The sequence below is a fragment of the Aethina tumida genome, chromosome 5 (genome assembly GCF_024364675.1).
Source record: "Aethina tumida isolate Nest 87 chromosome 5, icAetTumi1.1, whole genome shotgun sequence".
NCBI lineage: Eukaryota > Metazoa > Arthropoda > Insecta > Coleoptera > Nitidulidae > Aethina > Aethina tumida.
In genome coordinates, this window is record NC_065439.1 from 15,162,850 (window position 1) to 15,177,020 (window position 14,171).

The 14,171-nt window shown below is 34.1% G+C and overlaps 2 protein-coding genes across 2 annotated transcripts in view; one reads left to right on the plus strand and one right to left on the minus strand.

Moving 5' to 3' along the window:
- The first annotated feature begins 386 nt into the window (after positions 1 to 386).
- Positions 387 to 14,171, plus strand: part of LOC109597106 (protein Skeletor, isoforms B/C) — a 71,722-nt gene continuing 57,937 nt past the window's right edge. The window contains exon 1 of the mRNA XM_049967236.1: positions 387 to 662. Coding sequence (XP_049823193.1) covers positions 626 to 662 — 37 coding nt within the window. The 5' untranslated portion in view covers positions 387 to 625. The remainder of the gene's footprint in view (positions 663 to 14,171) is intronic.
- LOC109606467 (uncharacterized) lies at positions 5,530 to 7,802 on the minus strand. The gene is made up of 3 exons (XM_020023017.2): positions 7,509 to 7,802; positions 7,245 to 7,455; positions 5,530 to 7,196 (listed from the first exon to the last, which is right to left on the minus strand). Exons 1-3 carry the CDS (start codon positions 7,698 to 7,700, stop codon positions 7,024 to 7,026), a joined length of 576 nt encoding a protein of 191 aa, XP_019878576.1. The 5' UTR covers positions 7,701 to 7,802; the 3' UTR covers positions 5,530 to 7,023.

The window sequence follows — 14,171 nt, forward strand, 5'->3', positions numbered from 1 at the left end:
CTGTAAAAATGAATTACCTATGTAATAAATAAGTAACCTAATTATAACAAGATTGTTTTTAGATTTTACTACTGTCGCTCATTAAATAGTTCAGCAGTTCCCACTTATTTAATCGCCGACGTCGTTAGAAAAGTTTAGGGTCAATTGTCTCCATTCGGCACGACCCGAACGGGAAAAAATTCAAAACCATTAAACCTCAACACAAAAACTAAAAACGAAAAAACACGAAATTAACAAACATCCCGCGACCAAACACCGAAAGCCGTCCCGGTCCCGGCGGGCTGCACACTCGGCGCACCGCGCACGATTCCCGGCCGCGGAGGCGGCGTCTCGTTCCGGGGGCGCCGCCTCCGCACGCCCGCCTCCGTGCGGCGGCCGGCGTCCCAGTCCCCGAGCCGCGGTCCCGCCGTACGCGCCACTGACATGTAAACCGCGTTGTTTAAACAATCCCGCACGGTACAACGAGAACGTCGGTCGTTGCTGTTCGGTGCGCTGTGTTGGTTTTTCTTTTTTGGTTTTTGGTTCGGTCAGTTTTTTCGATTTTTGGGTTTCGGCGACCTCCACCCCCCCACTGTGTCTCCGCCGTTTCGCTTCCGGTTCGGAATAAGGATTTTGGTGCTGGATCATGGTTCCGGATTTTGTTTGTGGTGTGGCCCTCATAGGTAATGTCGTTTTAACAATAATTATGTGATGACAATGATATAATTGTTGGTATAATTATATGTTATATAATTAATGAGTTGGTGCTATTTTTTGTAATTCATTTATTTACCAAAATTGTAAGTCAAACCGAAATGTCATTAAAATAAGGAAAATGGTGAAAAAATCTTATATTTTAAGTATCAGAGGCAATAATTCCTATTTAAACATTATATTTTCCTTATTTATATTTTTCATATTTTCCTTATTGATATTTGTTATATTTTCCTTATTGATGTCTATTTTTTTTTAACTTATATATCTTCTATCATCTTATAGTAGAAAAAATATCTAATCAAGGTGAAGGTTAAAACACATTAAAAATCTCTTGACCCACAAAGTATGTTTCATATGTAGAACTCAAGACAATTATAAAATGAAAGTAACTCGACGTAAGAAAAGTACATGTTACATTTCCTGTTTGAACAACAAAATAAACACCAGCATTTTATTTATCTAAATGGTTTATTGACACAGTTTGCAATATCTATATTATTTTTGCACATCTTACGATCACATTCACAAATTCACATTGGTCAGTCAAAAGTACTTTTACAAAAAATAAACACAACAAAAAAAGAAAAGTGGAAAACAAAGCAACCATCATACGGTTGCGGCCACGAAGTGATCAAAATCTTGATTCTTGGAAATTATAACTTGACTTGAAGATACCCAGATCCCGCAAGGTTTCATGTCATGTGATCATTTTACTCGGGGATATGCGATGGTGGTGCGTTGCAAGAGAATATTGCGTTTTCAGTCTTGGGTCATGAATTATCTTGAATTCTTCCCCATCCACCACCATATGCTTCTGCCTCCTATCAATAGCAATGCCACGACAAGTTTGAAGGACCGGGCAGAAACCAGATTTTCAAAAATGCAACATAGAAGACAAACAACTAGTGGTTGCTACCATCCTCGAAAGACAAATAAACGCCAGCTTGAGCCAGAAACTTGAACATTTTCTGCGCAACTTTCGACATTGAGTTCGGTGATCGGGAAGACAACTTCCGAACGTCGCCAACGTGCGACCTAAACGCCATCACTGTTCGAAGGAAAAGTTTCACGGCAGTGGGCTTGCGAAGTCGAAATGTGGGCACACGTTAAAATTTGACAGGAATAACGCGAGAAGACTCTCAGCAGGACCGCGCTTCCCTCATAATTAATCAAGGAATAATTGTGGACTTGATTAAAATACTTGAATTGTCGTGCATACACAATTTCAAAGTTCCTGAATGGTTTTTGTAAGATGTTTCCATGTGGAGAAGATTGCCCGGTTCATTTTTAATTGGCTCAAAATTTGGTTTCCAGTTAGTTAAAACACATTTTGATTGTTTGGAAAGGTAAATATATGTGAGTCAATATGAAATTGAAAGAAACATAGTGACCAATCTGCAATCTAAAAAAGACAAGGGAATTTACAAATCTTGTACAAAGTTGTGAGAAACTACAGTGAATATTAAAGAATGTTTAAAATATACTTACACCATTATAAAGATCAAAAACTAAAAGGGAATTTAAAAGACTTGTAAAAAAGTGAGGAGTTGCAATTAATATTAAAGAATATCTAAAGACGAAAAACATAAAAATAACCATAAAAACCAAACAAAACGTGAACTTAAATAACAAAAAAAACTTACCATATATTTTAACTTTTCTTTTAAGATGTTTCTTAGTACCATTAGGTTTGTCAAAAATGTATGTATGAATCAATATATAAACAATACAATCACTGAAAATTTCTTCTTTACTTCTTATTGTGATTGGACTTATGAGAAAGACGCCTTCCGGAAAGGTATCATAAAAAAACAAAACAAACATTTATATTTCGTGTTTGAACAACAAAATAAATAAACATCGACAATTTTTTATCCAAATGGTTTATTGACACAGTTTACAATATTTATAATATTTTTACACGTCTTACGATCACATTCACAAATTCACATTGGTCAGTCAAAAGTACTTTTACAAAAAATAAACACAACAAAAACAGAAAAGTGGAAAACAAAGCAACCATCACACGGTTGCGGTCACGAAGCGATCAAAATCTTGATCCTTGGAAAATATAACTTGACTTGAAGGTACTTCCAACATCCCGTAAGGTTTTCATGTCATGTGATCATTTTACTCGGGGACATGCGATGTTGGCGCGTTGCGAGAGAATGTTGCGTTTTCAGTCTTGGGTCATGAATTATCTTGAATTCTCCCACACGCACCACCATATGCTTCTTCCTCCCATCAACAGCAATGGCACGACAAGTTCGAAGGACCGCGCAGAAACCAGAATTTCAAAAACACAACACAGAAGACAAACAACGAGTTGTTGCTACCATCCTCGAATGACAAATAAACGCCAGCTTGAACCAGAAACTTGAACATTTTCTGCGAAACTTTCGACATTAAGTTCGGTGATAGGGAAGACAACTTCCGAACGTCACCAACGTGCGACCTAAACGCCATCACTGTTCGAAGGAAAAGTTTCACGGCAGTGGGCTTGCGAAGTCGAAATGTGGGCACACGTTAAAATTTGACACGAATAACACGAGAAGAGTCTCAACAGGAGCACGCTTCTCTTATAATTAATCAAGGAATAATTGTGGGCTTCATTAAAATACTTGAATTGTCGTGCATACACAATTTCTAAGTTCCTGAATGGTTTTTGTAAGATGTTCCCTCGTGGAGAAGATTGCCCGGTTCATTGTTAATTGGCTAAAATTTGGTTTCCAGTTAGTTAAAACACAATTTGATTGTTTGGAAAGGTAAAAATATGTGAGACAATATGAAATTGAAGGAAACATAGTGACCAATCTATAATCATAAAAAGACAAGTGAATTGACAAATCTTGCACAAAGTTGTGAGAAACTACAGTGAATATTAAAGAATGTTTAAAATATACTTACACCATCATAAAGGTCAAAAATTAAAATGGAATTTAAAAGATTTGTAAAAAGGTGAGAAGAGCTGCAATTAATATTAAAGAATATCTAAAGATGACAAACATAATAACTATAAAAACCAAAAAAAAAAAAAACGTGAACTTGAATAACAAAAAAAACTTACCATATATTTTAACTTTTTTTCTAATATGTTTCTTGGTAACATTGGGTATTTTTCAAAAATATATGTATATAAATCAAAATATAGACAAAACAATCACTGAAAACTTCTTGTACATATATATTTACATGTTATTGTCATTGGACTTGTCAGAAAGAGGCATCCAAAAAAGGTTTCATAGAAAACAAGACAAACATTTATATTTCGTGAATGAACAACAAAATAAATAAACACCAACAATTTTTTTATCCAAATGGTTTATTGACACAGTTTACAATATTTATAATATTTTTACACGTCTTACGATCACATTCACAAATTCACATTGGTCAGTCAAAAGTACTTTTACAAAAAATAAACACAACAAAAACAGAAAAGTGGAAAACAAAGCAACCATCACACGGTTGCGGCCACGAAGCGATCAAAATCTTGATCCTTGGAAAATATAACTTGACTTGAAGGTACTTCCAACATCCCGCAAAGTTTTCATGTCATGTGATCATTTTACTCGGGGACATGCGATGTTGGCGCGTTGCGAGAGAATGTTGCGTTTTCAGTCTTGGGTCATGAATTATCTTGAATTCTCCCACACGCACCACCATATGCTTCTTCCTCCCATCAACAGCAATGGCACGATAAGTTCGAAGGACCGGGCAGAAACCAGATTTTCAAAAATGCAACATAGAAGACAAACAACTAGTGGTTGCTACCATCCTCGAAAGACAAATAAACGCCAGCTTGAGCCAGAAACTTGAACATTTTCTGTGCAACTTTCGACATTGAGTTCGGTGATCGGGAAGACAACTTCCGAACGTCACCAACGTGCGACCTAAACGCCATCACTGTTCGAAGGAAAAGTTTCACGGCAGTGGGCTTGCGAAGTCGAAATGTGGGCACACGTTAAAATTTGACACGAATAACGCGAGAAGACTCTCAGCAGGAGCACGCTTCCCCATAATTAATCAAGGAATAACTGTGGGCTTGTCAAAAATTCTTGAATTGTCGTGTATACAGAATTTCAAACTTCTTGAATGGTTTTTGTAAGATGTTTCTATGAGGAGAAGATTACCCGGTTCATTGTTAATTGGCTCAAATTTGGTTTCCAGTTAGTTAAAACACATTTTGATTGTTTGGAAAGGTAAATATATGTGAGTCAATATGAAATTGAAAGAAACATAGTGACCAATCTGCAATCTAAAAAAGACAAGGGAATTTACAAATCTTGTACAAAGTTGTGAGAAACTACAGTGAATATTAAAGAATGTTTAAAATATACTTACACCATTATAAAGATCAAAAACTAAAAGGGAATTTAAAAGACTTGTAAAAAAGTGAGGAGTTGCAATTAATATTAAAGAATATCTAAAGACGAAAAATATAAAAATAACCATAAAAACCAAACAAAACGTGAACTTAAATAACAAAAAAAAACTTACCATATATTTTAACTTTTCTTTTAAGATGTTTCTTAGTACCAATAGGTTTGTCAAAAATGTATGTATGAATCAATATATAAACAATACAATCACTGAAAATTTCTTCTTTGCTTCTTATTGTGATTGGACTTATGAGAAAGACGCCTTCCGGAAAGGTATCATAAAAAAACAAAACAAACATTTATATTTCGTGTTTGAACAACAAAATAAATAAACATCGACAATTTTTTATCCAAATGGTTTATTGACACAGTTTACAATATTTATAATATTTTTACACGTCTTACGATCACATTCACAAATTCACATTGGTCAGTCAAAAGTACTTTTACAAAAAATAAACACAACAAAAACAGAAAAGTGGAAAACAAAGCAACCATCACACGGTTGCGGCCACGAAGCGATCAAAATCTTGATCCTTGGAAAATATAACTTGACTTGAAGGTACTTCCAACATCCCGCAAAGTTTTCATGTCATGTGATCATTTTACTCGGGGACATGCGATGTTGGCGCGTTGCGAGAGAATGTTGCGTTTTCAGTCTTGGGTCATGAATTATCTTGAATTCTCCCACACGCACCACCATATGCTTCTTCCTCCCATCAACAGCAATGGCACGACAAGTTCGAAGGACCGCGCAGAAACCAGAATTTCAAAAACACAACACAGAAGACAAACAACGAGTTGTTGCTACCATCCTCGAAAGACAAATAAACGCCAGCTTGAGCCAGAAACTTGAACATTTTCTGCGCAACTTTCGACATTGAGTTCGGTGATCGGGAAGACAACTTCCGAACGTCGCCAACGTGCGACCTAAACGCCATCACTGTTCGAAGGAAAAGTTTCACGGCAGTGGGCTTGCGAAGTCGAAATGTGGGCACACGTTAAAATTTGACACGAATAACGCGAGAAGACTCACAGCACCAACCGCAGGTGCACGCTTCCCAATAATTAATCAAGAAATAACTGTGGGCTTGACTAAAATACTTGAATTGTTGTGCATGCACAATTTCAGACTTCTTGAATGGTTTTTGAAAGATGTTTCCATGTGGAGAAGATTGCCCAGTTCATTGTTAATTGGCTTAAATTTGATTTCCAGTTAGTTAAAACATATTTTGATTGTTTGACAAGTTAAAAATACGTGGGTCAACATAAAATTAAAGGAAACATAGGGACCAATCTACCATCATAAAAGACAAGGGAATTTAAAAATTTAAAATACAAAGTTAAGGGAAACTGCAAAGAATATTAAAGAACACATATAATAGACTAACATACCATCGCAACGGACAAGAGCTAAAAGGGAATTTAAAAGTTTTGTAAAAAGGTGAGAAGAATTGCAATTAATATTAAAGAACCTTTAAAGGAGACAAACATAAAAATAACTATAAATACCAAACAAAACGTGAACTTAAATAACAAAAAAACCCACCATATGTTTTAACTTGTCTTCTAAACTGTTTCATTGTAGCAATAGGTATTTGTCAAAAATATATGTACGAATCAAAATATACAAAAAAAAAATCATGGAAAACTTCTTGTACACATATCTTTAACTTGTCACTGTTATTGGGCTTGTCAAAAGTACGCGTCCTAAACAAGTTTCATAAAAAACATAACACAAACCTAAAACAAATAAACCTTATAGTTTTGCACACGCACCTTCAACAAGCCTGTTCGTCTCTCCACAAATATTTGACAGCCTCGACTGACAAGCATAACACAAACTATCAAAATTGTAAAAAAACAACAAAGAGGGAGAGATGGTCGGGAGGAAACGGAAAAATAAAACCAGATACAACGAACAAAAGAAAAGCTGCACTTGTCGTCAGGCCATCTCATAGATGCAGGTAGTGATGCAGGTCGGCATCTCCGGCTGCTTGACCGTCGCCGGGAAGCACTTGTACTTCATTTTCTGCTCCTTCGTCTTTTCCTTGTCCTTGTTGCGGTACCGTTCCGACTTCGCCGTCAAATGGCGGGCGTCGCAGTACGCCACGGGACCTAAATTAGAATGTTATTAGGGGAACGTACCAAATGCAACTGGATTACCGCAGGTGATGGGTTTGGTAAGACAGGCGGGTGAGCCCTGACATTCCGCACGGGGACAATCGTCTTGCAAACCGTTGTTCTTGCAGCAGTGGCAACCGCGGTACAAGACGCCGGCGCGCAGCTCCCGCGACTTCGACATGCTCAAAGGGATGTCGTCCCTCTCCTCCTCGCCGTCGTTGTCCCCATTCTTCCTGGGGAGTTTGTAGCAAACCTGAAACATCCAAATTAACCGGATCCGTCGGTACCATGATCCATATGCGGTACCATAACGTCGGGAGGTCCAGCCGGTTTTTCCGGGGGCTTGGTCGGTTCGAGTAGGGGAGCTCTTCCGCATGGTATCTGTCTCACCCCTATCGCCAAATCTTGTTCGGCCTTTTCGATTAGGTCCTTCAGTTTGTGCAGGACCTTCACGCGTTTTTCGGCCTCGTCCTTCTCGGGACACACCAGGGCCGCCATTTGGATAATATCACTGGAATTTGGGGGTTTTGGCAATGGGTTCTAACGGAGAATTTTGAAGCCGGTCCGAATTACTTGAGAAAGTTTGTTTAATGAGGTTTTCAGTTGGTTGGTTACCGAAAACGAATCGTTTGTTTTTGTGATTCATATTTGTTCTCACAAACAAGCAACTTGATTAACACAAACCAGATTTTTTATAATTGAGTGGCCTTGAAGCACGTTTTTGTGCAGAATATCATATCTCAAGGTCACCTTCCTCCCAACTGGGAGGTAAAATGGAAACGAAAGAAATAAAACAAAATTATTTTTCTTTAATATATTGCTAGAATCAAATTTTTGAAAAATAATTGAAGCAAAAATTCTTTCTTCTATAATATTAAAGTAATTATAGTTAACTCAAAACTATCAAAAATGGACTTAAACCCTTTTACTATCCCTTAAATGGTAATTTTCGGGAAGTAACAATATCAACATTCAAGTATTAAGTTAAAGCATGCCCTAATATTTTTTACAAGACCATTCTATTTGCCATTCTTACTGTGAAGCCTTCTTTTCAAAGTCAACGTAATACATTTGAGTAAGTGGTATGTAGGAGGAAACGAAGGTGGAAAAAGAAGAAAAAAATGGGAGAGCAATAAAAGTATATTAACTTTATACAGTGTCCCGGACCTTAAAATGTATCGATAGCACTTGACCACAATTTTATTGACGTCCGTCTTTTCAATAGTGCCTTAGGTTTGCACGTTGGCATAGCAACCGCCAATCAATTTAGAATAGTCACGTCAATCCGGTTTGACTTTCCGAATTAAAATTTATTACTCTAATCGAGAATCTAGAACGAATATTTGTTTTTATTTCAACGTACATTTGTTTCAAACGGATACTTTCGAATTTAAAATATTTTTGTTAATTTTTAGTTATTAGAAAAGCGTTGGAGATGCAACTGATTAAAATAAGTTTCTTAATTTCAAACAATATAGTTTTATTATACTTTTAGAAACAATAATAATATGGCGGCAGTCACTTGTAATTATTGAGGTTATAATTAATGACAGTTGACAGTCACCATATTGGATTTGCTAGCTTTTTATACTAAATAGAAGAATTCTAGCCTTTTTATACGATAACTTGAACTTCCTCAAATTAAATGTAGCATTATTTATTAAAACCCATCCAGCGGATACAAAAAGACAACCAAATAAACAAACAAGTAGATTGGGTAGATAAATCACTTTATTATTATTTTAAGTTTATAAACTTCTATTCAACCAAAATAATATTTTAGAATAACATATTTTTCTAAAATAATCTTTAAAAGAACAATGGAAAATAAAGTTATCTTCTCATTTAACATTTTAAAGTTTTTTCCTTTTCTATTTATCAAAGAACTTGATCTTTAAGATTCGAATTTTTGGAGGAAATTCCTAATTCCCTTGTTAACCATACGGTGGATTTTGATGACTATTTTCGTTTAGGCATTACATTTAAGTCATAATTCAGAATAGTTTATATTTTTTTTGAAAAAATCTTTAAAAGGATTTTGGAGGAAAATTACATTACATATTTAGACAATTTTATCAAAAGGTCATATTAATATGATGTAAAAAAGGTGTGATATATATATAAGATATATAAAAATCACTTTCTTGTTATTTTTAAGTTTGTAATTATTGAGGTTATAATTGATGACAGTTGACAGACGCCATATTGGATTTGTTGGCTCTTTATAATATATTGAAGTATTCTAGCCCTTTTATACCATAATCCTCAAATTAAGATGAGTCAAAGGTTGCTTTATTTATTAAAACCCATCCAACGGTTACAACGAGGCAACCAAATAAACAAACAAGTGGGTTGGGTGGATAAACCACTTTCTTCTTATTATTTTTTGTTTACAGACTTCTATTGAACGAAACTAATATTATAAAATAGCTTATATTTTTCTAAAATAATCTTTAAAAAGGCAATGAAAGATAAAATTAACTTCTCATTTAACATTTTTAAGCTTTCTTTGTCTCTAAAGCGACATGTGGCTTTGCTTCGTCATGAAGAACCATAACGTCTTTTCTATTAATTAAAGAAGCTGATCTTTAAGATTCAAATTTTTGGAGAAACTCCTAATTCTATTGTTAATCATTCGGTGTATTTTGATGATTATTTTTGTTTAGACACTACATTTAAGTGATAATTCAGAATAGCCTTTTTTTTTAAAAATCTTTAAAATTATTTTGGAAAAAAATATAACATAACAAAATTTGTCAATTTTATTAATAGGTCATATTAGTATGATGTAAAAAAGGTGTGATATATATATATATATATATATATATATATAATATCTAAAAATCACTTTTTTATAATTTTTAAGTTTGTTATTATTGAGGTTATAATTAATGACAGTTAACAGACGCCATATTGGATATGTGGCTCTTTATAATAAATAGTGTTCTAATCTTTTTATACCCTAACTTTTCCATATTAAGATGAATCAAATGTTCCCTTATTTATTAAAAGCCACCCAAGGGTTACAAATACAGAACCAAATAAACAGACACTACATTTAAGTGATAATTCAGAATAGATTAATTATTTTTGAAAAAATCTTTAAAAGAATTTTGGAGGAAAATATTACATCACAAAATTAATCAACTTTATCAAGAGGTCATATTAGTATAATGTAAAAGAGGTGTGATATATATATAAGATATAAAAATAACTTTCTTATAATTTTTAAGTTTTTTATTGTTGAGGTTATAATTAATGACAGTTGACAGACACCATATTGGATATGTGACTCTTTATAATAAATAGAAGTATTCTAGTCTTTTTATATCATAACTGGAACTTTTTCATATTAAGATGAGTTAAATGTTTCCTTATTTATTAAAACCCACCCAAGAGTTACAAATAAACAGGCACTACATTTAAGTGATAATTCAGAATAGCTTAATTTTTTTGGAAAAATCTTTAAAAAAATTTTAGAAGAAAATTTAACATCACAAAATTCGTCAATTTTATCAAGAAGTCATATTAGTATGATGAAACAAATATGTGGTATATATATGATATATAAAAATAACTTTCTTATAATTTTTAAGTTTATTACAATTGTGGTTATAATTAATGACAGTTGACAGACGCCATATTGGATATGTGGCTCTTTATAATAAATGGAAGTACTCTAGTCTCTTTATACCATAACTGGAACTTCTTCGTATTAAGATAAATCAAATGTCCCCCTATTTATTAAAAGCCACCGAAGGGTTACAAATAAACAACCAAATAAACAGGCACTACATTTAAGTGATATAGAACACACAACAATTACAAACTTAAAAATAACTTTCTTATTATTTTTAAGTTTGTAATTATTGAGGTTATAATTAATGACATTTGACAGACGCCATATTGAATTTGGTGGCTCTTTATAATAAATACAAGTACTAGCCATACCATAATTTAAACTTCCTCAAATTAAGATAAATCAAATGGTGCCTTACTTATTATTATCTAGCGGTTACAAAGAAGCAACCAAATAAACGAACAAGTAGATTGGCGCCAAAAATAGAAGAAAAAATTAACCCCGCTTTCGCAAATCATGGCACCATTTAACCGTACAAACACTATGTTCAATTTTATGGCACAGATAAATTCAGGATGTAACTGCACACTCCTGTAAATTGTGTTGGGGATGAACGCGAGCTTTGCTCTTCCACCCCCCCCGTCCATTAACTGATTAAATAAAACGTTTTGTCTAGATTAAAAACGAGGGAACATTTGAAACATTACGCCTAATTGTTTTCCAGTTAATATCCGGTCGCAAGGAGTGCGAATCGAAAGTAAAAAATCCGTCTCTCAAAACGGCTAGATCCGATTTCACTTTTGCAAAACGCTCAAATGACATGTAATTGTCGTGCGGGCGCGAAACTTTCACAAATCCCGAGTTCAACGCACGATTTATAAACAGATACTAAAAAAAAAAAAATGTAACTAACGGTGGCCGTTTCACCTAGATTTTACCGGTCGGGTCGTGAATCTTAATGAATCGGGCCGTTTAATTTCGACACACCGTGCACGGTTTTTCGACCTCCTGCGCCTCATCGTCGCCGCGTTCTTGAACCTGTTGATTCGTGCGATAAAATTATCGGCTAACAGAAACATAACGACATTAAAATTAGTCCGCCGAGTGCGTTATCTGTGACGAATGCGAATGCGGCAACAAGAAGTCATAAAACCACCCCACGTTATAAAAGTCGGCCGTTGATCGGCCGGAAAGCCGACGTGCCGGAGTGAGAATCCGCTTTTTGGGGGGCGAGAGAAAGGGAGGGTCCGTCTGCAATATCCCTAACTCGATATATTATATGGACTTTTATTGAGTTGTAGTCACGGTGTCTGATATAATGATCACCGTGCTACCAGTAAATTGATTCTGTTACGCTCCCAAAACCGACACTTTATCTTTTCCTGCGTTTGTCTCGCATTTGTTTTCGTTTTTTTCCCTCTAATATTGGAACAGCGTTCATTGGAGGTGAAGCAAACGTTTGCTGAGTAATTCCAAGGTTTCGAGAGCTCGGATATAGTGAGACCTTGCATTTAATTGTGCATTTTTATTCTTTCGCAAGACTTCAATGCGTTAGAGAAACGGAACGTGAGAATAAATAAATAACAGTGTAAATTGTTTACGTGCCGTTCGGATCAATACGGATGATTAATGGCTGGCATATAATATGTGAAAAATATAAAAAATAAAACGAATCACAAATGGTCATTTGTAGGTCGTTCGTTAAATGAATTATTGATTTCGTTTCCTGCGCCGTTCCGTAACATAAATAAATACAATTTGGTTATACAAAATGAAATTTACATGGACACATAAAAAGCCCTAATTGCGTGTCGAAACATTGTTGCGTCGTTGTAGTGATTCACTTAGTAAAATGCATCTGGGGAATAATCCCGAGGGAGGCCGATTACATCCTTTTGAGAGCCCGTGCAGGATAACGGGATCAACGTTAAAGACATAAAACGTTGGAGGAATACACGGTTGCAGTTTTTTTTCTTGTTCGTTTTTCCTTTTCCGCATCGGACTGAATACTGGGGAGATTTACATATGGTATTGTGGATTTGGGATGAGTGAGTGATAAAATATTTATTTATACAGATGATATTCGACGGAAACAACGTTAATAAAAAGTGTACTTATGACAAATACTTCAATATTGTGAATTAGTTACACCTTCCCAATTTTACATTTTGAAGCTTCCTGAAGAAAAATGTGGATTTGCTTTGTCATGAAGAAGAAGAACACCATTTCTATTAACTAAAGAAGCTCATCTTTGAGAAAGTTGTTCATGAACTTGATCACTTTTGATTTTATTAACTTTGATAACTCGAATGTCTTAATATTTCGAATCAAATATTTCTCAACATCTTTGGTGAGTCGAATATTTAGAGGAAATCCTTAATTCAATTGTTTTATTTGGGTTCAGGCATAAATTTATTTTGAAAAATATTTAAAAGGATTTTGAAAGAAAATATTACATTATAAAATTTGTCAATTTTATCAAGAGGTCATATTAGTATGATGTAAAAAAGCTATGAAATATATAAGGTACATAAAAATCACTTTTTTATTATATTTATGAATAGGCTTTTGTTCAACCAATCTAAAGTTATAGAAAAACTTAAATTTTTTTGTTAAAGTCTTTGAAAGAACTTTGAAAGAAGAAATTACATTCCCATTTAACATTTTGAAGCTTCCTCCGAGTCTCTAAAGAAATATGTGGATTTGCTTTATCATGATGAAGAAGAACACCATTTCTATTAACTAAAGCTCATCTTTAAGAAAGCTTTTCATGAACTTGATCAGTTATGATATTATCAACTTTGATAACTCGAATGTCTTGATATTTCGAATCAACCATTTCTCAACACATTTGGTGAGTCGAATTTTTGAAGGAAATTCAATTGTTTACTATTCCGTGAATTTTCAAGACTATCTCTGTTCAGGCATAAATTTTATTCATTTTTTTTTAATCTTTAAAAGAATTTTAAAAGAAAATATATTACAAAATTTGTCAATTTTACTAGAAGATTATATTAGTATGATTTATAGAAGTTTATAAACTTCTATTCAACCAAACTAAAGTTAAAGAGTAGCTTATATTTTTTAAAAAAAGTCTTAGAAAGGACATGAAACAAAAAATTATCTTACCATTTAACATTTTGAAGTTTCCTCTGAGTCTCTAAAGAAAAATGTGGATTTGCTTTATCATGAAGAAGATGAACACCATTTCCATTAACTAAAGAAGCTCATCTTTGAGAAAGTTTTTCATGATCTTGATCAATTATGATATTATCAACTTTGATAACTCGAATGTCTTGATATTTCAAATCAAATATTACTTAACACCTTTGGTGAGTCAAATTTTTGGATGAAATCCTTCATTCAATTGTTTACCATTCCGTAAATTT

Bases quoted from the DNA above. Each gene is read 5' to 3' on its own strand.
- LOC109606467 (XM_020023017.2), bottom strand. From the start codon at position 7,700: ATGGCGGCCCTGGTGTGTCCCGAGAAGGACGAGGCCGAAAAACGCGTG. The intron at 7,456-7,508 runs GTACCGCATATG...TGGATGTTTCAG, and splicing joins CTGGACCTCCCGACGTTATG to GTTTGCTACAAACTCCCCAG. The intron at 7,197-7,244 runs GTAATCCAGTTG...ATTCTAATTTAG, and splicing joins TACCAAACCCATCACCTGCG to GTCCCGTGGCGTACTGCGAC.